The sequence below is a fragment of the Venturia canescens genome, chromosome 8, assembly GCF_019457755.1.
Source record: "Venturia canescens isolate UGA chromosome 8, ASM1945775v1, whole genome shotgun sequence".
Taxonomy (NCBI): domain Eukaryota; kingdom Metazoa; phylum Arthropoda; class Insecta; order Hymenoptera; family Ichneumonidae; genus Venturia; species Venturia canescens.
Genome location: NC_057428.1, coordinates 3,108,455 through 3,134,544, shown reverse-complemented (window position 1 = coordinate 3,134,544; position 26,090 = coordinate 3,108,455). Strand labels below are relative to the sequence as shown.

General features: G+C 39.8%; 1 protein-coding gene across 1 annotated transcript in view; it reads left to right on the top strand.

Moving 5' to 3' along the window:
• LOC122415295 (uncharacterized) overlaps positions 1-26,090 on the top strand; it is a 768,161-nt gene that overhangs the window by 550,788 nt on the left and 191,283 nt on the right. The window contains exons 5-6 of the mRNA XM_043427283.1: positions 4,515-4,699; positions 4,768-4,959. Coding sequence (XP_043283218.1) covers positions 4,515-4,699; positions 4,768-4,959 — 377 coding nt within the window. The remainder of the gene's footprint in view (positions 1-4,514; positions 4,700-4,767; positions 4,960-26,090) is intronic.

Below are 26,090 nucleotides of genomic sequence, written 5' to 3'. Positions count from 1 at the left end.
AGACCGGGATTCTTGGAAGCCTTGGTGAACTTAGTTCGGGCCCTAACGCACCGCTCGACGGGATTTTGCCCGATCCACGAGGGCCTGCGAAATCCGCGCTCTATGGGATCCTCCGCCACCATCAGAGAATTCCCGGCCACACGGGAAGCAGCCTCGCAGACAACATCACGAGCGACACGGGACGCCGAATCTCAAACGGAGACAGGAGATCTCCTCCGCGACGCGGTGGAACGCTTGATGGTCACTTCGTTAAGACCCACCATCGAACAGGCGCTACGAGCAACGGTAGCAAGCACCGGAGCCGACCCGGCCCTCCAGCCGGATCCAAGACGCGCACCCGAAGTCACCGTGGGACCGGAGGTCGCAACGTCGTCGGCTTCTACATCTCAAGCCACACCAACTACCAGCACTCCTCAAGCGCCCACGCTGAGCACCTCATCGGTTCCATCCACCAACGAAGCCAGTGACGTTCCTGGGGCACACTTTGGTCGGTGTTACAACTGTGGGAGCACAGGTCATCGTCGCCAAGCGTGCAATCAGCCACCGAGAGTGTTTTGTTTTAAATGTGGCAAGCTAAACGTCACTGTCCGGACCTGCCCTTCGCACGGAGCGCTATACGCGGAAGAAGGACGACGTCGGAAGGAACGACGATAAGGGCCATTCCTTCCCACCCAAAGAAAAAGATTACTTTGTTCCTAAATTTATCTTAAAGTTCCTACCGTTAGTGTTTAATGAGCTGATTACGCATAAGTAGTTCTGGCGATATCACCTAGGGTGACGGAGAATTATCGTTTCGTTTTGCCTTGTTTCTCCCGCCTACCTACTACCTTTAACCAAGAAATTTCTTTTTCCTTATGCATAGAACACTGCCAGCTTGCCTGCCGTACGGCTACCCTGCCTTTTGCCTTAATGTCATCATTACAATGTTTAAGCGATATAGTTTTGACGACTGAGTGCTAGAGTATAAAACATTTTTCTTACTTTGGAGAATCATTATATTTTTTGTTGTTACAACGTTTTCTATTACTTGATTGTAGTATTTGGGCCTAGGAGACCCTTCGGGGCAGAAAAGTTTTGTTTTTTTGTTTGTTTATCTTTCGGTTACCTGTAACCGGCCTAGTCCCTTCTACCTATCGTTTTGTGTCTAAGTTCCGATCAGTAGTACCTGTCGTACCCACGAAGTGCCATCTCGTTTAGTTTGTTATTCCTGTCACTGAATTTTGTTTTGCCTTTTCCTTTGGTGCCTTCTGCCGGAAACTCCGGGAACCGTTGTAAGTCGGCCAATAAGCCAAATTGTAGTGAAATTTCGTTTGAAGACAAGTTTATTAAACTTAGTAACGTTTGTAAAATTTTGCTCTTGTCATTGTATCACACCCTAGCCCTCCCTGTACCGTCTTCGTGGAGCAGTCCGCTATTATCTTCTTTGGATCAAATTTGGAGTTAGTTTGAGCCTCTGTTGGCTGAAAATTTCGTGTCTTTTATTTGGAGATCAGCATTTCAGCTGGAGTCTTTATGTCGTATTGAGTTTTACTTTGTCGTTTAATGGACCAAATTGAGATGGAGACGGAGCACGCTACGGCGTGGTGGACTGGTAAAATCTGGGCTCCGAGTATGGCGAGCCGAGGAGCTAACTCTGTTTCAGACCAGCCGCACTTGGCCAATTCGGAAAGCCGGGAGACACATTCGTGCGAGTGGGCATCAAGAGGAGTCACCCGAAGGATGCGCAACATCGCCAACCACCCATTGCCGACATCGTCGAGCGTCGTCCACCACCAAGCCAAACAAATTCTGGGGTGGGGGTTTGTGACGTGACATTTTGCCCCGCCACTCGTACGAATTGTGTCGACCAGTGGACCGGGTTTACGGCCCATTTTCCACGACCTTTCGACTCGTCGGGTGTTGGTCGGAGCCGGACTCATTATTGCGTAATTATTGTATTAAGTTCGAAAAACCGCCTACATCACCGATTTGAGAGATTTTAGTTAGTTTTAGCTACCTGTTACCTACGTGGCAGGAAGAGAGAGAATTTCGTTGTCTATTTTTGAGTTTAATCTGACGTTTATTTACAGAGAATTTCGTTGTCTATTTTTGGATTTAATCTGACGTTTATTTAAAGTAAAATTTCATTGTCGTTTTGGGATATTTGGTGTCGCCTCCGCGACTGGGTTTGCGAACCGTCTTTTATTGTGACGATGCTTTGCTGTTGTTCGACCCGATCTCGTTCGCGAGAAACACCCTCCCACACCGTCTTCGAGTTACGAGCATCATTCTCGACCAGTGGACGGCTGAAAGGACACGCTGGCATAGGCCATTCGTTGAACGCCGCCCGTGCCTCTCCCGCTGCAGTAACCGAGAGTTACACCGTCCGCTACACCGTAAATTCGGGTGCCACGGTCCGTGCGATACGGCGCCTCGTCAGGTGGGATTCGGGGGAGTTTTCTGGAGCCAAGGTGCTGTTTTGCCTGGTGGTTTTTGTCGTGGGCCCACCATGACTTCTAGACGTCCGAAGTCATGAGGGAGGCCTCCCCTCGGTCCTTCAGAGCTGCCCGCCGGATCCCCAAGAGGAAAGGCACTCGAATCACGGCAATTAAGTCAGGAGGAATGTTTCAAACGGACGGGAGAGGTAAGAGCAACAGGGAGGCAAATTACCGACGTGGCGCTTCTTAATTTGAAGTCCCGCGAAAGCGTGAACTACGAGCCTATGCTCTGGCTCGCGCCTAGCGTGTGAGCGCTGCGGTTCGCGGGCCTAGTGGTGGGGATGGCGCCGAATATTGAGGACCACTCGTTCGCACAATTAGTCTTGTTCCGATCACCTCACCGGCGAGTCAGAAGCCCGAGTCTGCAGTCATCTAGGTCTCTTTTGTCTTTTCTTCGGGTGCGACGAGTGATCTCCTCGGTAAGCCCACTACTCTTTCTCCCCGGGTTCTTTGGTAGAATTGAGCGTATTGTTTCGGAATTTAGTTCCGGTTTTCTTTGAGTTTTGTTGCCTGGTGGCCTTTTCTTTGAGGGAGATCTGTGTGGCGAAGTGGCGAGCGAGATTGCGGCCGCTACTTCCCAATCTCCATTATTTTTCGTGTAGTTTATTGAGACGCTCAACTCTATCAGAGGATCCACTCTTAATCTGGTTCAATGCATTATTATCTGATTTCGAAGATAGTCTGAACGATTATTCGTTCGAGTTTTGATAAAGCGCTGAATATTACGCGCAGTCCAGTTTGCGTTCTCTTTTGTCTCTCTCTCCCTGCACATGTCGAGAGCCCTAGCGAGCGCGCTAGCCGCGCGATGTTTTCGTTGTGTCTCTCTCTTTCTCATTGTCGCGTTCGGGATGTACGGTGGTTAGTCAAGGCATTATTTTTCAGTATTTCTCTCTCGTTTCTTTTATATTGCGCATTCTTTCGTATCTGCTATTGTATTATTTCGTGTCTCACGATCGACGTATTTTCGGTTACCTCTTTTGAAGTATTCTATTGTAAAATTGCGTTATTTTCCGTCGTCGATCATAATTTCGCCTATCTTTTGTCTTTCGCGCTGCGTCCGTGTATTGTCCAAAATCGCGGACTTCTATCTTTTGTGATTTCTGTCGCCGTATGGTAGGTTAGCTCGCGGATGAACTATTGGGTAGTAAATTACCAGGTGTCGATTACCTTTTGCCTTTGCGCTACTTACGACACCCGCGTAATCTACCTGGAATTGTCTCGCCGTGGTCACTTTGTTGCCTACCCTGCCTTAGTGACCAATGCGTTACAATTTCCGCCATAGCAGTTACCTATTACCTATTACCTATTGCCTGTAGTTACCTTGCGAACTCGGCTAGGTCGTTGGCGACGTTTAGTTACCTACTTGTGAACAGGGCCAACGCGACGGCGAATTAAAATTACTATTTCTCCAAATTATTATCTTGTTCCGTTTAACTGGCGAACCTAAACTATCGTTTCCTAAAATATTATTTTGTTGAACATTAATTGGCGATCTCGTATTTCTCTCCTGTATAATTTGTTTTCCGCTAAAAATTGTGAATAAATGACGCATACTGTTTCGAATGTTATATTTTGTTGTGGGCTATTTCTTTTGTGTTTCGTGACCGCTACTTTGGCCCCAAGGATCCCCCCCTCTACCTTTTGTATCTCAGATGAGCTGAGTAGTCGGACCGTCCTCGGTCACTCGCTCCCCTCGTGCACTCTAGACTTTAATTTTGCGTTGCGTTACCATCACGAGAATTGACGAAAATCAAGTCGATTAATTCGACGGTACTTGGTACCTGGCGCCCAGTTCATTCTCGTAGCCGGAGAGCAGCGCGAGGCGAGGTGAGTGAGCCGAGAAGGGACAGATCGTACCTTCCCGGGAAAATCTTGTTACAACATATAGATGAGTAATAAATTCCAGATTTTTTGATGTATTATTTTGGCGCAAAAAACGTGCTTTTTTAGTATCAATTTTGAACTTTTTCCGTTTAGTCCGGTTAAAATTTCAACATTACTCTACCCTAATAGTCATGCATTCTATATTTGCACCAGGGCACTGACAAAGCATATGATACTACCAGTTATGAAGGATTCAGTGGCTGAAATAATCACATCAAATAGTGAAACTATTGAAACTCTTGTGAATATGCAATATGGATATGTAAATGTCGTACTGAATGTTGCAAAAGATTTCGCATCACAATTATTGGGATATGACTGCTTGAAGAGGACTGAAGGTAAGCAGATTTTAGAATTCATACTATAAAAAAAATCGCTATAATATTTGTGTTCATCCTTATTCGAGGTGGAGTAAAATTAAAAACAAAGGCAAGGAATAAGATATTTGTATATTATCAAGAAGTTACGTGGGGTGCAGTTTCGACCGTATTGGATCATGTAATATTATGGTGGTCTCCTGAGGCACTAGCACCTCGACACATTGAAGGGGTTCATCACCTTAAAGATTGGCTACATCAGTTCATTCAGGATATAAATGGTGAGTGTAACAATAAGAATAGTATGTAATTGATTACGGCTCATTCATCTTTCCGCTGTACAAGGCAATAAGAAATTTTTATCGAAAAATGTTTCTTGTCCCTTCTCAACTCATGCGACTCAATATTCATGTGTCGATACGGCTTCGGGTGGAAAAGACGAGAGTATCGCCGAGCCCTGGCTGATCGCGATACCGTATGATACCGTATCATATGATCTAGAGTCGCGGCAGCGACTCTGAGACAAGTACAATAGCGTTTCCAATTGTTTTCGAAAATTTTCAAAATTTGTTTCTTCAATAATTAATTAATTATAGCATTCCGGAGAAGATTCTAAGTTGACATATTTTTTATTTTTTTTCTCTTTCGATTGCGACCTCTTCGAATTCTGTAGCTTAACGCGTAGAAGAAATATTAATTATTCATTTTTTAATTGCATCAAAAAATGGTCTCGGATTTTCGCACACATTTTTGATATTTATCAAGAGACTCGGTAGAGTCTGGGGACAAGTACATTGACAGCCCTGTCGTCTGCTGGCCCGAGGCTCTCGCCGAGACTATACAGGGTGTCCCATTTTAATCTTATACCTGACTTTTCTCGGAAAATATTGCTCGGATCAAATATTGTGTGGAACAAAACTTTTAGGGGTTGAAGGGGGACGTTTGATAAAAATTGGTTTGTGGATCCAAAATTCAAAATGGCGGCGTTAGAATGGCCGACATGTTTTTTTCGAATGGAAACATAACTTTTTTTCATCACCAAAAAATTTTTCAGCGCAAAACCAACAACTTTTGTTGGAAAAATTTTTTGATTAAGTTCATATTTTTTAAGTGAGAACATCATTTTCAACTATTTTAGAGGTATCCAGGATGCACCGCGAAGAGATCTTTAACGTACCAAGTGCAAGTGCGTTTGCGTGTGCGTCTGCATATGCGTGCATACGCGGAGGAGCATGTGTGTGTTTTTTATTTCCATTTTATTTTTCAACTTTTTTTAAAAAGAGGGGTATGCAATGCCTTTATGCCCATAGGTACGAGCTCACAAGGATTAGGTCTCTGCGGTTTGTCACTACCGCAGTATTTTCGGACTCCAAACCCTCCTTGTGAGTGTACTCTGATCCCTCCCTAAAGATGTTCAACGATCCCTCCATTCATTTTTAAACATGCCTGAACTCTTCTCTCAAAACCATCAACTGTGCGTAGGAGAACATCTCTCGGGATCGCACGGCAGGCAGCTCTTATCCGCTCCTTCATGTTCTCTCGTGTTGTTGGAACTTGACGGTAGACAGCGTCTTTTAAGTACCCCCACAAAAAGAAATCAGGAGACGTAAGATCTGGTGACCTTGGAGGCCAATTTACAGGACCGTCTCGACCAATCCACCGTTGACCAAATGTTGTATCCAGATGATTTCGAACAACATGAGCCCAGTGAGCGGGTGCACCGTCTTGCTGAAATCACATTTGTTGACGTGTTTCCAAACCCAGATCTTCTAGGAAGAGGCAGTTCATTTTGTAGAAAATCAAGGTAACGGACAGAGTTCACATTTCCCTCGAAAAATTGGGGACCTATTAATTGCCCGTTCACAATACCACACCATACGTTCAAACTCCATCGATGCTGGTGATCGATCTGTCTCAACCAATGGGGATTCTGATCAGACCAATACCGAAAGTTCCATCGGTTCACTTGACCACGGTTGTTGAAAGTGGATTCATCACTGAACATAACGTATTGAAAAAAGTCCCTGGATCGCTCGATTTGTCTCAACGCCCACCGACAAAACGCCACCCTTCGCAACGGATCTGGATTAGGAGTGTCTTGGTGGAATTGTAGTCGGTACGGGTGAAGTTTCGCACCTCTCAATACACGGTGCACTGTCGATTTGGGAAACCCCAGTCGTTCCGAGATCACTTTGGCACTCAAATGAGGATCAATTGCTATCATGGCTAAAATAGCCATGTTTCGGGTTTCATGCAATCCACCAAAATTATTGACGTTTGGGAAATGTCGACGGTGGCGGATCATCCGACCTGCCCTCGCTCGCTGCTCAAGGGTTCGGATTGTCTGCCGTGTTGGGCGACGACGATCACGGCATATTCACGTCGATACAAATTTTCAGCTCGGAAGTAATTGCCCCGACACCTCCCTAAAATAAGGAGCATATCAACGATTTCGTTGGGACTGAAATCAGCCATTGTTGGTAATTTTCAGAATTTTCCTCTAATTTAAGAACGTTTAAAAATTTCGAGAATCAAGAATTTTTCTCTGATTTCAGAACCGTTACAAATTTTCGATTTCGTCTCTTGCTAATGGCTGCGGAGTCAGAAGATTAACGTTTCAATTAATTTTTCATCCGTGGGCGATCACAATGACTTCTAAAATAAAAAATTCTTTTCTGTCCATTTCAAATCCATTAAAATTGTTTATTCAAATAAAAATCAGGGCTTTTCTAGAACTGATGGAGCACAAATATTCATGCAGAGGGAATTTAGAGAGTTATCTTCAAGTAATTTTCCCTCAAGTGCACTAATTTAATAAGAATGGAAACGAATAAGAATTCTTTTAATAAGAATTTAAAAGAATGGAATAAGAATGGTCCTGTACTATACAAGGGATGTTTTTGTGCATCGATAAATAAAAAAGATTTTGCATATTAAATATGTTCAAACTTCCAAAATAACAACCCAGTTTGTATTGGAATGACGGCAATTTTTACTTCTCACTTATTCCAGCGAACAAATTTCATTCGGTATAACTAATCTATACTATTATTAAGAACATTATATCTATACTATATTAAGAACTAATAATAAATCGCATTTCAATACATTTTTAACCGGATTCTGCCGTACAATTTCGTTTTTTTATGATTGATTTTTATTTCAATAAATAGTGATGGGCCGGACAAGAACTTTTAACTCATATTTAAACATAATTTGTAACGATCCAATCGACGTCGAATATTGTGAATAATATCAGAAGCTCCTGAAAGTCTGAAAAGAATCGATTTTCTTATAAGTCTCTGCCACCATAGAGCAAGAAATGATTAGCTTGCATGTGATATTTTTGGATTTAAAAGCTTCTTAGAACAATTCCATAATGTTGAAATTTGGAGTTACTAATAAAATACTTGTCCACCGATTGATATCATAAATTTTAGTGCTGCACGTAATTTAAGTGGTAACTTTTTTCACTTCATTAGAAAATACTTGGCCCTGAATTGATATAATAAATTTTAATGCTGCACGTAAATGAGATGGAATTTTTTTCAATTGATTTAGCTGTTCGAATCAAATAAGAAGAATGGGGCATCGGTATCTAAGTTTTTTTTTATGGATGGAATTATCAGCAAACACGACACCATCAATGTACTTGTCCCAACCTTTTTTTCCCTAGGGGAAGTTTATGGTTTTATATCACGTCTTTTTTCTCGAAAGTTCCTTATTTATGTTTTGACGACTATATAATTTTAATTTTAATTTCTATAAAGTATTTACGATTTAATGCTTATAACATTGGTTTCCACGAAAAAAGACCTATTTTTCGTCAAAATTGTACTGGATATATTTCGTCACAGGTCTGTCCTTTGACTTTGGCGATTTTTTTCCCTGTACTCTAATATTATTATGTTTTGTCAATTATGAACCCAAGAGCATAGTGGAAAGCAGATTGGAGGCCGAGATATGATTTTGGCTTGTAACATCTGATTCGTCGAAAAAAGACTGATACCGCACAATCAGTATACTAGTGCAATCAGTATTATACAGGAATGCTGTAGGAATGTAATATATTTGATATTTTCTTTCGGTTCGAAATCATTTTCGTTGTGTGACTTAAGAAGTTTTGTTTTCTTTTTTTGTGGTGTAATAAGAAAACGGGCGATCATCAATGTAATTTTTTATATATATAGCCTTTATTTTTCCCTTTCGGGTTACAGCTCGACTTCCTTAACATTCCATTTTTACACCTTTTTACATTTTTCGATATACATAATTTACACATAATTTACACATTTCCTTAATCTACACCCTTCTTCTCTTTAGCCTATTTGCCTTCTCGCCCTTAACCTATACACGCTCCAATTCGAGAGAGAGAGATATCATTCACACCCACACACATTCCTCACTCCTCTTACACCATTGCACGCCGCGCGCGACCTCCGTTTCCGCTGCACCTTTTTACTCCCTCCCTTCTACCCTCTCCACTCCTCAATCTTCTTCATCCACTCCTCCCCTTGACCCTCCCCTCCCAACACCTCTTCCCTCATATTTTGCCAACCCTCCTCCGCCCCCCACCCCGTACATTCCTCCATCACGTGCTCCCACGTCTCCCTGCTACTCGTGCACATCCTACACTCCCTCCCTTCCCTCTGCTCCCAGTACCTCCCCCCTCTCATCTCGTCCCCTAGCCTGAACCTGGCTACCCTCCCCCATCTCTCCTCCTTCCACCCCTTTTTCAAATATCCCGGGATCCCTCTCTCCTTCACAAACTTGTAATCCCTGTTACTCCTTGATTTAATTATCCTCTCCCATCTCCCCTCCTCCTGCCTTACTCTCTCCTCCCTCACTATATACTCCCCCTTCATATCCCCACTCTCCCATCTCCTCTCCACCTCCTCCAGATCCCATCCCATCCTTAAGTAAAACTCCTTCCTTTCACTCTCCCATCCTCTTGCTTCCTGCCTTCCGCCTGCCCTTCTCTTCATCTCATCCCTACATCTTCTCGCCAATTCTCCCCCTTTCCCCGTCTCCAATCTCTTCTCGTATCCCCACGCTCTCATCCCCGCTCGCACCTCCAGCTTATCCCTTTGCAGTTCCTCCCTCACCATATACCCCGCCGCCCCTCTCGACACCCCCAGCACCCATCTTAAATACCTTTCCTGCAGCCTCTCTACTATCTCCCTTCCCTTCCACCCCCAAATCTCCACTCCGTAACCCACTACTGGCCACACCAACTTATCGAAAAGCCACACTCTCCTTCCCCAATCGCTACCAAACTTATTTTTTCCTATCCCCCATACCTTCCCCATTATCTTCGCCGCCTTCATCACCCTCTCCTCCACCTGCTCCTCCTGACTTCCATTCGCTCTCACCACATAACCCAAGTACGTATACCTATTCACCTCTTCTATCCTTACTCCTCCCCATTGCCATACCACCTTTCTTTTTCTTCCCCCTCCCACCCTACACCTCATCACCTTCGTCTTTCCCGTATTCACCTCCAGCCCTTTCCCCTCTATGTACCTCTCAAACGTCCTCATCATCCCCTTCATCTCGTCCTCATCCTTCGCCAACAATACCACATCATCCGCATACGCCAGCGAATATACCTTCCCCCCACCCCCCAGCTTCACCCCTCCCCACCGCCCTTTTTCCAGCTCTTCATCCATGTCCGCCAGCATCAGCGTAAATAGCTGCGGGCTCAGCGGACACCCCTGCCTAACCCCTTTCTCTGTCCAAAACTTCTCACCTTTTTCCCCACCCACCTTCACCCTCGCATACGTCTCCTTCATCACCTCCTCGCACCTCTCAATTAGCCCCTCCCTTACCCCTCTCTTCCTCATACTCTCCACCAGTTTCGCCCTATCCACCGAGTCGAAGGCCGCCTTCAAATCAACAAACAACAGCACCACCTTTCCCCTCCTTTCCATTATTTCCCTATTTATCAAATAGTTCAGTACGTATACGTTATCCATAGTTCCCATCCCTTCCCTGAATCCCGCCTGACTCCTTGGCATCATCCCCTTCCCCTCCACCTCCATCCTCAATCTTTCCGCCAATATCCCTACATACACCTTATACGCCGTTTGCGTTAGAGTCACCCCTCTATATTCCTCTACCCTTTTCCCCTCCCCCTTCTTCACTACTGGCACCACTATCCCTTCCTTCCAACCTTCCGGCCACCCTTCCCCCATCCACACCTTCTCGCACATCCTCTTCAGGCTATTCACTACCCTCTCCCCTCCGTACTTCCACACTTCGTTCGGAATTCCATCCTCCCCCACCGCTTTTCTGTCCTTCAACTTCCTTATAGCCTTCTTCACCTCTTCCGTTGTTATCACCGTTTCTTCTTCGTCCTCCCCTTCCCTCCTCCTTTCCCCCAGTCTCACCCTTCTTTCTGTTACCCCTCCCAGCCCCTCTCTAAAGTACCTATCCCATTCTTCTCTTCTTATCTTTTTATTCACCCCCTTTCTCCTCCTCCTCCCCCTATTGACTACCTCCCATACCTGACCCTCCGTCCTTATCTCCTCTATCTCTCTTTCCCACCTTTCCCTCTCCTTCATTTTCTTTTCTTCACAAATTCTCCTGAACTTCTTCTTCTCTCTCCTGTACCTTTCCTCTTCTTTTCCCTCTCTCTTCCACCTCTCCAGCTCCCTTCTCGCCTCTTCCTTTGCCCTTCTACATTCCTCATCCCACCATCCCCCACTCTGCCCATCATCAATGTAATTGTCCAAATTTTTTTTCTCCGAGTGAGGATTTTTACGGCTTGATATCAAATCATTTTCTATGGCAGTTCTAAACGACAAAAAATATTCTTAAATAAGATTTTCTAAAGTTAACCAATTTTTCTATTGTGACATTTAAAAATAAGTTCTCCAATGATTTTTTTTAAGTTTTGTACTATTTATAACAGTTTGATATTCTTCGAATGTTTGAAGTGATACCCTCAATTTTTCAACCATTTCGAACGTGTCCATAATTTTGTGGGATTAAAATCATATTCCGTAAGGTTTTTCAATATTTTGTATCATTGTGGAATTTTCCCCGTTCATTTATAAATTTTATTTTCATCTGTTTTGATGAAATCATTGTGAATAAAGAAAACATGAAGATTTTTCAATGAAACGAATTTTTGGATTGATTTTCCTTAAAATTTGACAGAAGGAGAAAGAAAAAAATATATATAATGTTCACCAAGTCCACCAGAATTCGCAATTTTCGCATATGTTTAATAAATTCTAATGCTAGTTATTTTTATTTCATTAAAAAACGTGCTTCCAAGGACTTTTTGAAGCAATCTTTTCCATTCGTATTATCCTTCCCAGAGATAGAAAGTTGACGCACCCACGTCGATGCACCAAATTTTCAAACTCTGCATGTAGCCACCAAGGTTCAACCGGACAAAAGAAAAAGTATGAAGTGCGTCAAGACCAACAGAATTGTTTATTTATTAATATGTTCATTGCATTTTGAAAACATAACTTCTTATGTCATTCATAAATAGGCCATCGCTGGCTTCTTGTATCATTTATCATTATTTTGAGTTATTTATTACTAGTAATCCATATCGTAATTCTATAATTCTTCTACAATTTTTATTAATTGTAAGTATCCATATTTCATAATCAAAAATAGGAAGTGCTAATACCTAGCGTGCATGTCAATACACCGATTTTTCAAAGTTTGCAAGTATCCGCTGCGATTTATTCATCTACATTTTGATACAGAAAGAAAAAATTACCACCGATTCATAAAATTAATTATGCCAAAACTAAAAGGAAAAAAGACAGCTCACTTCAAAGTGAACAGAACTCAAAATTGTTTCATGTATCTCCGTTTATATATTGCAGTCGGAACCAAAAAGTGAAAAGATTGGCACACCTACGCTTCACAGAAATATCAAAGTTCCATAGGTATACGCTGCATGCCAGTAATACAAACTTTGGTGCTATGGGGCAAACCACTTCAAAATTCCATGAACCACATTCATGAAACTTATTATGTCACATTCAAGAAAAAAAGTGACAGATACGCTGCATGTTGAAGCAATCCAAATGCTGTATTTTTGTATGTCTCCATGGTTATACGCAGACAAAATATTTGATCACATACAATAATTATCAGACGTAGACTTACACACATGAATTTTTCAACCCATGATGCCAATCGCAAATATGGTCTGAAAATACTCAACATACGTGTCGCTTCATGACTTTGTCGCACTTTAGAGGTGTTCATTGCATTTCGAACATACGAATTTTGATATCACGAAAATTAACCACCCAATGACTTATTGAAATAAATTTCCAAAGTCATTATGCAATAACTCAAGTGAATATATCTATGCACTTACATGGCCCAAAGATTTTTCTAAAACTCGGGTGTATAAACAAGCAACCATGAAAACTTTTTGTTATGAATCTTCCAATTTATTGAAATCAATATGAGGGAATAGAAATACGAAAGTCACTCGAATAGTCTAGAGAATGAATAGAAATTGGTATGGATATACTGTAAGCTAAGGAGGTGGGAAAATTGAAGGGACCGGTGAACACAGCCAAACGAAATGAAAGAAAATATGACAACAATACATTGGATTAGACACTTACTTGACCAAAGTTTTTCAAACTTTATTTGCATTCATTTACATACAACCACGTATATTTTTTCTATAATGTAATTACACAACATAAATTTTCTGTTTGGAAAGAACGTTTGAGAGGTTATAATGAGCGAAAGTTTTTTTTTCTCACATAACTCCCGTTGAAAATGTTTAAAGAACCAGAACCAGGATTGCAACAAAATTATGTCATAAATAAATGTAAAATCAAAGAATTCGTACAAGGAGAAATTTCCCAATACTAATATATGTCCTATATAACAAATACTCGCGAACCGATTGCGATGAGGGTAAACTAACCCACATGGTTTTCACAAAACTTACATAACATTTTTTTTATAGTCATATAAGAATTTTGAATCGAATTCATACAGCTCGCACTGTTTCTCCGAAATTTTATCATTTTAGATCGCTGTTGCTATTAATTTGATCATGCCATCAAAAACTGACAGATGGTTGAACAATATATCACGCCAAAGTCACTATATATCTGGTTTTCGTAATACACTGCATGTATGACACCACATACCACTATTTTGAATAAAATAAATACATATTGAACACTTGATTAGATGAAAAATATTTTTTTTTCACCCCGCACTTCGTAATGTCGGAATCCGATAATTATAACATCAAAAGCTGACAGTTGACTGATGGGATTGTATATATAGGTATATATTCATAAACTTTATTCCGCTGGAACGGTACAGCGAGTATCCTGACCAATCACAACTCATTATTTCTGTAGCCGGGATCGCAGAACTCGAGCTTCCATAGAAATGGGTTATAGCTGGCATCAAGAGGCCTTTGATGATGTTCTGTACAGATACGGCTAATCCATAAGTGTGTTAGTAACTTTTGCATAATCTTGAGCCTGTGCAAAGTTTTTTCTCAGCATTCACGCTACTGATCGTGTTGGTTTCGTGCTCATTCGAAAGGGATTTTGAAAATTATTCTCCAAACCAATTTTTGATTTATAAAAAATCTCCTGAGCTCTGTAATTTTAGAAAATGACATGCCAGTTTTACCCCCACCACCGCGAATCGTTTTATTCAGAGAAAGTATAACTCGGCGAGCCTTGGGCCAGCAGACGACAGGGCTGTCAATGTACTTGTCCCGAGACTCTACCGAGTCTCTTGAATATGCGCGATGCATATGTCAACGAAACTTTTCAAGATTTCATTATTTCGTTCGATTGGAAATAAGTATCAACTGAGATAATCTTTCAATTAAACCAGAGTTCGCGGAATATTGTCCAGTGTAAATATATCATCAGTTGCGTGATAACATATCATATGTAATAATGTAGGTCATATATACGAGTTCCCTTTGATAGCTGTGTGGTAACGAACCGGCCGGGGTTTGACGTTACGAAGTGCGGGACAAATGTAACAAACGTTCGCATAGTTAGTGAATAATATAAATAAGGCAAATCAGTTTATCAAAAATCGGTCTGGAAGTTGTAAGAAAAAATGTTCGTCAACCTATAACGTCAAATTTTCTTTTTGCGATCTGAAATATTATGGTTAATATTTAATAAAACAAGAACACACAGAACTGTTAGTATATATAATGTGAGAAACTCCAATTGAATAAATGTTTTCTAATTTATTTCTTGTGTCATCATTATTTTTGAATATTCCCATATTTTGCTTCCTATTGAGTTTGGCTCTGCTCTATCCGATCCTTGTTTTGACTCCATCGGTTTGCAGCGGATGGATACATATTATTAATTGGTTTCCTAATATGTGTCCTATGATTTTCTAATATTTCTTCATGCTGATTGTGGTAACGTAATTCAAGTGGTTTCCGACTATGATCATCAATCGCACATTTTGTATATCTGATTCTCAAAACAGTTTCTGGTGTTGATATAAGTGTAGTTATACTTTTTCCATCTGGTCTGTCGAGTAATAAATTTTGAAACTTGTTCCAAAAAGTCTTTGGATGTTTTTTTTGCTGATAGTATGAAAAATTGAATCTTCGGAATGCGGTAGGCAAACACAAATTTTGACAACAATACTTATGAAATAACGTGTATGTTGAGTATTCCTACTCCGCAAACTGCAAATGTGGAATTATTGGTGAAAACATTCATTACGATATGTCTACAGTTGCTCAGTTTTGGATGCGATTGAGTATAAAGTAGATATACAACACCGGTTCTGGATATTCTGCTGAGTCATTGTCACGATGACGTCATCATTTCGAACGTTCTAGAACTATGACGTCATCATTTCGAACGTTCTAGAACTATGACGTCATCATTTCGAACGTTCTAGAACTATGACGTCATCATTTCGAACGTTCTGGAACGATGACGTCATCATTTCGAATGTTCTGGAATGATGACGTCATCATTTCGAAAATTCTGGATACTTTTTTGCTGAGTCTAGAACGATGACGTCATCATTTCGAATGTTCTGGAACGATGACGTCATCATTTCGAAAATTCTGGATACTTTTTTGCTGAGTCATTGTCACGATGACGTCATCATTTCGAATGTTCCAGAACGATTTCCTGTTTTACCGACAGAAAATTTCGGAAAAAGGTTGGAACCGTAGATGGCGCAATTTGAATCCAACCGAAATGACCAATCAGATGACGTCATTTCGAATGTTCCAGAATGTTTTTGAGAGAAGGGGTAATGGTATAAAGAGGTTGCAAGTTCTAAGCGCAGTTAATAGAGTCATCATGATGAACGCTTCAACACCAGACGAGATAAAGCTTCTGTGTCGTCTTCCACCATACTTCTGTAGCTATGATGATGTTATATCAAAGCATTTCAGAAGTGATTCTCCTGACGGAATATATGATTTTATCCACGATATACTGGAGTTTCAACGAAATTTGGAAAAAGTGAAACAAGAAAAAGTACTTTGTTCACGATGTGATGACATACGTGGATCAATTGAGATTATATACAAACATGTTCGCAGCTTACGCCGTGATGTGGAGAATTTAAAAGAATTTGTAGAGATAATTGCTAATGAAGTAATAATGTAACAAGAATAAAAAAAAAACACATGAAAACTCATTGTTTTTTATTTATCCTTAAACATTTTCGAACGTTTCTAATTAAATTTTATAATTTGATCATGTAAATGCGGGTGTTTGGGACGGAAAATAATCAATTCCAAGAATTCCTTGATTTTTTTTCATAAAAAAATTTTACATTTTATTAGATTCGATAATACACAAATTATACCAGTTTCTTAACATTGCCACTTATTGGATTATATTCAATAATTCGATCATGTAGAATCAAGCAATATGCTGCGGTTTGAGCTGGAAAAGCACCTGCTGATTCAAATTCCAAACGTATATCCACTGGTCCTGATTTCAGAAACTCGTTTTGTTTCGAACAATCAATCACAATGAGTGGAGCGTATTTAATAAAATCAGCTTTGTTCAACATCGGTTCAGGCTCTTTACCATAATAGGAGGCCTGAAAGCTCGTATACATATCGTACAATAGAGCGAATTGATTATGAGCAATGTCAAGATTCAAATTTCCGTAAGGATAACATTGAGAATTTAGAAATAGTTTAACGTCTCGAAGGTTACAATGATCAAAATGACTCGCGTTTGCATTAGCAGTGCTTTTTCTCGCTGTTTGAAATCCTACTATGACATATCGAGGTATTTCAAGCTGGGTCGATGTTTTAACGACCCACACGTTTTTTGACGTTATGGGTAGTAGTGGATACTCATACAATTCCCATGTTCGAAAACTCAGTGCTATTGGTGGATCCTTTGCAATGAAGTTGAGTAATGAAATTTTTCGTTGGTCTGAAATTTTTATGTACGGTACCACCCATTCGATTTTCAGCAATGAGATTTTGAATTGCTCAGCTGGAGGAGTCTGCACAACGGCATTGGTATCGTTATTTGATCTCGTGAGAATCAGTTCATGTTTAGCATTAATGATGATTTGATTATAATCCTCAGCAAATCCCAGTATTAATGACAATGGAATACATAGGTCAAAGTAACCATCATTATCGATTAATGTACTCTCATCGTTACTCAACCAGCCAGCATTTTCCATCACAGACATTTGTTCAGGACTCTGAGACACGTAATTCTTCATAAGTGTTGTGAGACCGACATTTTTGTTACGATCAATTTCAATAGCATTGAGTTCATAACGTATTTCTTCGAACATATGGCAGATGGCGTTGTTAACTAATTTTGTATTTTGAACAGCATTTCCATCAACTTTCGTTAGTCTACCATAAACATGTAGAAAGCTTCTACTTGGTAGGAGACACAAGTCCTGATGTTGAACGGCGATTCGAATTTCATCGTTGTTATTAAAAGTTGCCGATGCGAATGGTTGATGTGAGTGAAGTTCATAGTGCGCGATAGATTCATCAAAGATAATAGGTTTCTGTATTTCTAGAATTTTCTCCATGGTACAAAGCAAACTACAATAACACCGCAGATATGAATTTTTACTTTTCTCTTCTTCCAACTGCTCGAATTGTCAGACCCAATTTTTTCAGAAACTGAATGTTTGGACGTGTTAGATTTTTGAGAGATCTTGGGATTGGTTTTCTCGGATGTGTAACCGTCTTGAGAGATGTTCGATGACTGATTGGTTCTCGACATCTTGATTCACTCTTATAGTTTCGTACAACTCTTGTATCAAAAACTATTCCCATTATGCTGATTTTACATGTAATCGTATTGTTATAATTTCTCCTCGAAAATTTACCAATTGACCGTCTTGATCCACAAGTTTAAGTTGTAGATGATCTATTGACTGTACGGCTATTGGAAGATAAATGACGTGTGACGGTACTTCAACGATCTTATATCCCGGTGGAACGACTGGGAAAAATTCATGGATCGTATGTACTCGTTGTGCATTGATATATGCACCCGTGCTAATGTTGCACTCGACTCGTAGCGAATTAATTTTGAGAATCGTTACCGGTAACTCTGATTTGTGTATTTTATTGGCTTCTAGTCTGCGTGAGGTGAAGCCTAGCAGACGCCCAATCGAATCATTGGGTATAAAATTGATTTGTTGATTGCACTTGATCTCGCTGCACAGAGTATTGTTGTTCGGTCTTAGACTAATGGAGATATTCTTATCTGAAAGTGTACTTTGTAAGTAACGCTCGATGTCCTCAATTTCATAGCTCCCAGTGGGTATTGTGATGACTTCCTGCCCTACATAAAATTTGTTATTCCCCACATCGATATTGGGAATTGAGTTAAATGTGAGCAGTTCTACGAGCCCGAGAGTGTAGTTCTTGAATGGTGATAGTTCAATAGGTGGGAAATAGTGAGCCTCTAGAATAGAGCTCGTTCCCGAGAGAGTCAATGTGAAAGAATCACTCATGATAGTTGACGTTTAACTGGTACTTCACGTATTGTGAGATACTTTTTATAGTTCATTATTAAGAAATTTAAGACACAGGTGACCACACACCACTGTATCATAATCTTGATAATTTTTATAATTGTATTTGACAATGCTACCAACACCGAGATATTTCATGAGATCTTGCGGTGGTTGAAGATTTCCAAAGCTATCAAAGTAAACGACGTTATGATTGATTTTTTTGTATGCAACCCAGTGTGTGCCAGGACCATACTTATCATCCAAATTGACAACGGCAGATTCGTACTTTCGTGGTCCATGCCGTGGTAACGCGTTTCTCATATAAACTCCACGGAAATATGGAATTTTCATAGCTTTAGCATATTTTGTGATATCTGTATCGGTGAGTGCTCGGTGTGGTAGCCTTATAGGTTTTTTGTTGGGTAGGGTTTCAGATGCAATCCCAGACCTTTTTTGTAGGGTTTCAGGTAGAATCCTTTACCCAAAGCAATAGATTCCATAGTCTCATTGTGTCGTCTACTTTCTTCCAATTGACGTTTCGCAGCTCGCGCATCATTTATGGCTTTTGTTATACCCGCTGCACCCCCCGCAAGAGCCCCTGTTGCACTTAGCCCAGCAAACAGTGGTATGAGAAATGGTAGCAAACCCCCAATTTTCTCGGGTACTCGTAGGATCCGAGGTGATTGAAATTTGTTCTTTCCACCCGCTTTTTTCACAACATCACGAGCACTTTTTAGTGCCGTTCTGATAGGATCAACCGTTCCAGGACGTATTGACATTTTAGCTGCATCAACGATCCGTTTGAACGCTATCTTTTTCTTATTAGGTTTCACTTGCATCCTCTTTGCACCTGGACTGAATGTCCGCCCCTTCACACCCAGACCGAGTTTGGTTTTAGCCTTCATGATATTCGCAACGCCCAAAGCTGCAGCTTTTTCACCGAAATTTGCGTCTTTTGCAAAAACACGCTGCCAAGCTTTGTCGTGGAGTACTCTGTCCGCTGCGTGTCGAGCGTCGATGTTTTCTCGATTTTTCGAATACGCAATGTCGTGCTCTTTGCAAGCCGCGTCGAGCGCATTAATTCCCGGATCACCTCGTTCGAGTCTCTGTTTCAGTTTAGTACCAGGACCACAATATTGATAGCCAGGTAAATGTAGTTCAACCGGAAGTTTATTGATGAGATCGTTGATAAGTCCTTTTCCACGTTTCTTCCGACGCTCGATCATTACTGAGGAGATACCGTTTTTAGACATCCTATTTATACTTTTTTTTCTCATCACCTACTGCACCATATTTTCCAGGCTGAACGCTTCCTGAAAATGGCTCACTGCCTGTTATTGTTTTAGCTTCCCAGTCAGATTTCTTAGTTCCACGATAAAATTGATCTTTCAAGTATTCCTTCATGCTCTGAGTTATGGGATTTTTATCTCGATTATCCATTTTCGTGTGTATGTATCGAAAGTTCGATGACAACTGAGAAATGTCTTTATAAGCGACGTACTTATACCTATTTCTCTCAGTCATGATCATGATGAGGTTTAATAATCAACCAATCAAATTATCTATAAAGAGTTTTGATGAGTTCGTGCAACACGATGCTAAGAATAAACGTCATGGGGAGCTGTTACCAAGTAGTATACGTGCAGTATTTTGTGGTCCATCGAATTGTGGCAAGACCAACGCGCTTCTCACCCTCATTACACATCCCAACGGTTTGAGATTTGAGAATGTGTATGTGTATTCAAAGTCTTTGAATCAGCCAAAGTACATATTTCTCAAACGCTTACTCGAATCTGTGCAAGGAGTGAAATATTTTCCCTTCACCGATCACGAGCTAGTAATCAAACCGGAAGAAGCTCAACCAAATTCCCTCATGATTTTCGATGATATCGCTTGTGAAAAACAGGACAATGTGAGAGCATTTTTCTGCATGGGACGACACAAAGACGTAGACTGCTTTTACCTCTGCCAAACGTATGCACGTATCCCAAAACATCTCGTTCGTGATAATATCAATTTACTGGTTATTTTTAAGCAAGATGAAATGAATTTGAAACATATATACGATGATCACGTAAATACCGACATGTCTTACAAACAATTTAAAAGTTTATGTTCAAAGTGCTGGAATGATAATAAATATGGGTTCGTGGTAATAGACAAGGATAGTGAATTGAACAAGGGTCGTTACAGGAGAGGATTCGATTGCTTTATATATTTATAATTTCAAACTTTATCGCACAGTTGAAATGCAACCTTAAAAGTGTGAATATGCACAGAGCCGAGCTGAATAAGGAAAAAAACATTTTACGCCGAATCGCCAGCGCGAGCGATGCGATTCGACGAAAACACAAAATGTTGAAATTGGGGAAAATGACGGCTGAGAAAGCCATGAGTGAAATTTTCAAACCCGTAATGAATCCTTTGGAGAAGTTGGTTGATCAGTCAGTAAAACAGGAATCAGCTATCAAGAAAGAACCGAATGAGGAGTCTTCCGTGAAAAAAGAAGATGAATTTATCGATAACGAAGATGATGAATTCGAACGTTCGTTTCAAACGGCTCACGGGGATATCTCGGAAGAGGATATTAGTTTTGAGGATGATGATAGTATTAAACGTGATGATTTGTCTCAAAATTACTTAAATATGTTTGACACGGTGGAAAAGAAAGAGCTGGATACATCGTATGGAGTACGAAAATTACAGGGAAATCGTTTAACGATCGGAAATTCACCAATTACGTTTGAGCGAAATATTATTCGTATCGGTGATAAGACTTTTGATCAAAGTGAGGGTTTATTGGAATTGCTGTTTAAAAAATCCCCCGATGAATCTCGAATAACGACAAACGATAGAGAAAATTATCGCAAAATTCTCAATTCGACAAACGCTTATAGAAAAAATTCAAAAATATAATTGCTCAAATGATTGATTCACCGATGAGAAAATCCTCACCAACGCGACACTCGGAACGATTGGGTAAAAGCTTACCGCGGTATAAAATTTTCAAAAGAAATAGTACCCTGGATTACGTTTATTGGGATGACCCTAATGAGCTGGTTGATAGACTGCGTCTTCTTTATGCTTCACAAGTTGCAGGCAATGCAAGTCACGTCAATGAAATAATTTCCATCATCGAGGAATTGCGTGAAGCTCAAATTATTTATTAGGTAGTACACACACTACTCGAGTTCAGTTAAATCATGAGTGTCGACGTGTTTGGACGACAATTGTCGAATAAGAGTGTTTCTCCGGGGAGCCGTGGTCCTCCTGGTAATGGATTTAAAATTACGCTCGATGGCCAATATGATATAGATAATAAGAGATTGTGTAATCTTGCTGAGCCTAAACTCGAGAATGATGCTGTTACTGTACGATTAATGCAAAATTTTGTTAAACAAGAAGTACGTCTGGTGTATACAATTACATCTTCCATGCGAAACCAGTTGGATGATCATGAAACCATGATTCGAGCTCTCGAAAACAATTTTAATGACAACTTAAACACCCAACGTATTAATCAGGATACACTAGCAGAATTGACGATGCGTAATTCTGAAATCATTGCACAATTGGAAGACAGACTGATAGCATTGGAAAAAATCCATAATATAAGCCAAAAACATCGAGTTGATGATAGCGAACTTTCAGACAAAAATAAACGAGAAACGAATCGTGAATCCGAGCATTTCGCAATTTTCAAGTAATTTTGGACCAACGCACTAGAATGAGTGAGAAGAAAAGAGTGGTGGTGGAAGAGCTTCACAGACCTGCCAGAAGAAACTATCCTCGTCGTCGTGTGGATATTCGAGGATTAGATGAAACTTGGCAGGCAGATCTCGTGGATATGACTGCGTATGCGCGATACAACAACGGTTACAAATATTTACTTACGATCATTGATATATTTTCAAAGTATGCTTGGGCGATGCCGATCAAGAGTAAGAATGGCAGAGATGTATCGAATGCTCTAGCAACTATACTTGCCGAGGGTCGCATACCAAAAAAATTACATGTCGATCGTGGTAAAGAATTTTATAATAATGAATTCAAAGCCCTCCTACAACGTTATAATATTAAATTATACTCTACATTTAGCAATATGAAAGCATCAATATGCGAACGTTTCAATCGCACCGTGAAAAGTAAAATGTGGAAACAATTTAGTTTGCGAGGTACGTACAAATGGATAGACATTTTGGATGATCTGATTTCAAGTTACAATGACAGCAAACATCGAACAATAAAGATGAAACCTAAAGATGTAAACGTTCAAAATGAGAAAAAAATTCTACGCAATATTTATGGAGTTTATCGCGTGAGTGGTACGCAAAAAGTAAAGTTTAAAGTTGGTGATAGAGTCCGAATCAGCAAGTACAAGCATGTTTTCGAAAAAGGTTATACACCCAACTGGACAACCGAAATATTTACCATAAGTATGATACAAAATACCGATCCTGTTACATATAAACTTGTGGACTACCAGAATCAACCAATTGAAGGTGGTTTCTATCAAGAAGAGCTCACAAAAGTCAAATATCCGGATATTTACCTTGTGGAAAAAATAGTGCGAAAACGTGGAAATAAACTGCTCGTCAAATGGCTAGGTTTCGACAATTCACACAATACATGGATAAACGAATCAGATTTGTAAAGGTTTTTTGAATAAATACACACACACATACAAAAATGAGTTTTTTATTTTTTCTTATAACCATATGGTACAGTATCCGTTGTGTGAGGTAACAGAATTCTTTTATCATCTTGCCAGCTCAAAGCTAATTTTTTCTGTTTTATCGTATACACCTCATGTTTCTGACTCTGAATTAAATATTGATGTTTTATCGAATCGTGGTGATCAAATAAACATTTTTTATAATCTTCAAATGTTATTGTTTTCAATGTTGATCCTTTAATTCCTTTAGCCTTCTTTCTATCCCCATTCTCACTGAAAACCTTAAATGCGTATAATTTCGCTCGTAATCCAATAAATTCCTCGATTATTTTACCATTCATTTCGTCTTTCATCAAACCAAGAACTTTTTTATTCACTAGAGGAATTCCATAAACGTTATTGCTGGGGTAATCGGAAGTGTCAAATTTTTGCAAATCTTGTTTGATATAATCATAAATGTTAGGAACAGTGAAATGATATAGAAGACTATCTGTATCGGTATACATGAGCTTTGCTTGATTTCCGAATGTTTTCTTGATATAATTGTAGTGGAAATCGTAAATGTATGTTTTCGATAGATCGAGAACCGAAAATCCAACGTAAATGGGTTTATTGAAAAGTACTTTGGTGCGATCCATCTCAATTATAACCATATCATTGTCAAATACTGTACAACTATGGAAATTTGGTTTTGCAATGAGAGCTTTTGCTCCATACCTTCCCTCCCACTTTGTCACGATTCTTACATCTTTATGTTTTCTCACATTTTCCATTGTTTTTCCAAAAACTGCGTTGTTCATTAATTTATAAAAGTTTTTTTCAAATTCATTATTGGATTTTTTTCGCAATTCTGTATTTAAATCTATGTATTTTTTCAACCATGGAGCTTGGTTAAATTTTAGAATTCTGTGAATTTTGGTTAGTTTCATTCCCAGGTTTAAATATTGTTTTAAATTTCGATAATGTAGTATATATCTATGTTTGGAATGAAGTGTCGTTATCAATTTTGAATGTTTACTATTGGGTGGTGTGTAATGTTCCGGACAAAGTGGGAGATCTTTATGTAGCTCGAAAAGTTCTTCAGGGTATTCCAAGTCTACTTCGAGTATGTAACCAATAGGCGAATCATCTGGAACGTTGAATATATCTATATGGGATATCCATTCGAAACCATCATAGGGTAAAAACAGACTCATAGCTCCACCGTAGAGATTATTCACATCAAAGTACATAAGATATGTTTCCTCTTTGCTTGGATCGAATTTTTCATTCATGTATCTATTGTTTGCTTGAGCATATCGGTTCGAGCACTGTGCTACTCCACCGCGAAGACCACTCTCGATAAACAAAATTTTCTCAACATCAGTGAGAAGCTCAAGCTCCACCCCGGTACACTTGAGCATCGCATCAAAAGCAAGCCCCGGAGCCGTGAAATAATGCAGAGGGTCCAATTTGTAAGTAGAAAAGCAGTTGCGTCGAAAATTTTCAAATATGTCAGACAAAAGCAGTACATCAGTTTTCAAATATAAATCCGAATATTCAGCTAATGAGGTGATTTTGAGCGCATTCCAAACTTTCATTGCATGATCGTAGTCTTGGTCGGAGATTTCCTCGTTGTTGAGTTTTGAATAAAAATGCTCTTTTGATGGCAACTGCTTTTCATCGAGTTTTTCCCAAGAATCAATGTATTCATAAGGAAATACTCCCTTTCTTGAGAGCATTTTGAACTCCTCCACACTATTACAGTGTTTTCGGGTAATCGATTTATCATGGTCATTCAGGTAAGATGACAATTTGTCAAGACTGCTTGGCATGAACCTGAATGAATCGATGAAGCGTAAATTTACATTTGTGCCTGAGACGTATTTTGTGAAAGAAATATATCTATCTTTATTAATTGGAAGAAGTTTAACCGTACCATCGAATCGTGTAGCCAGAGATTTAATGAGAAAATGTGAGTCGTAGCCGGAGAGATTGTGAAAAACTATTGGAATGGTGTGGGACTTGGTATAGTTCAAATTACACCCTTGATGCGCAGCACCGCGATACTTACCAGTAAAATGACAATGATCACGGTGCTTCACATCAGTGTGAGTGAATGGCTGCTCACAGATATGACACATTTCAGCATTTTTATACGCTATTTTTTCGTTGGTTGTGAGCGGTTCCATAGGCAAGATATTATTCACACGAGAATCAACCATTTGCGCTATTAACAATAATTGATCGATGAACCACTCGATACAATCAGATCCACGTTTTATTGCAAAATTTGAGAGCGTCTCGTCAAAGGCACATTGTAAATAATACGCTACACTGTGTGGGACATGCTTTTGACACTGTATATCATTTCCAGTTGGTTCGAGAATACTCTCGAGATCGGCATACACAACGAATGGTACTGATTCTTTGTACCGATAATTTTTGAATTTCAATATTTTGTTTTCTTCGTCCGGTAACACCATTTTCGCCTTATTTAGACTCAAGCAATCGCGTTTATGATTTTCAAAAGACTGTTGAAGATAAAAATGGTTTAAACAGTTATCACAAAACCATGTGCGTTTATCATAATTTGTTACCTGTGAACTCAGTAGACGCGACAAATTACGAATCCAAGCAAAGTGATAAATTGGTTGGAAATTGTTCTCATCATCTACTTCCATACCAATATTACTCGCCACCATGAGAAGGTGAATCGTTGGTTTTTCCGATTTATTTTTGCTCAAGTATAACGGTACAATTTCACTTTTTTGTTTGCAT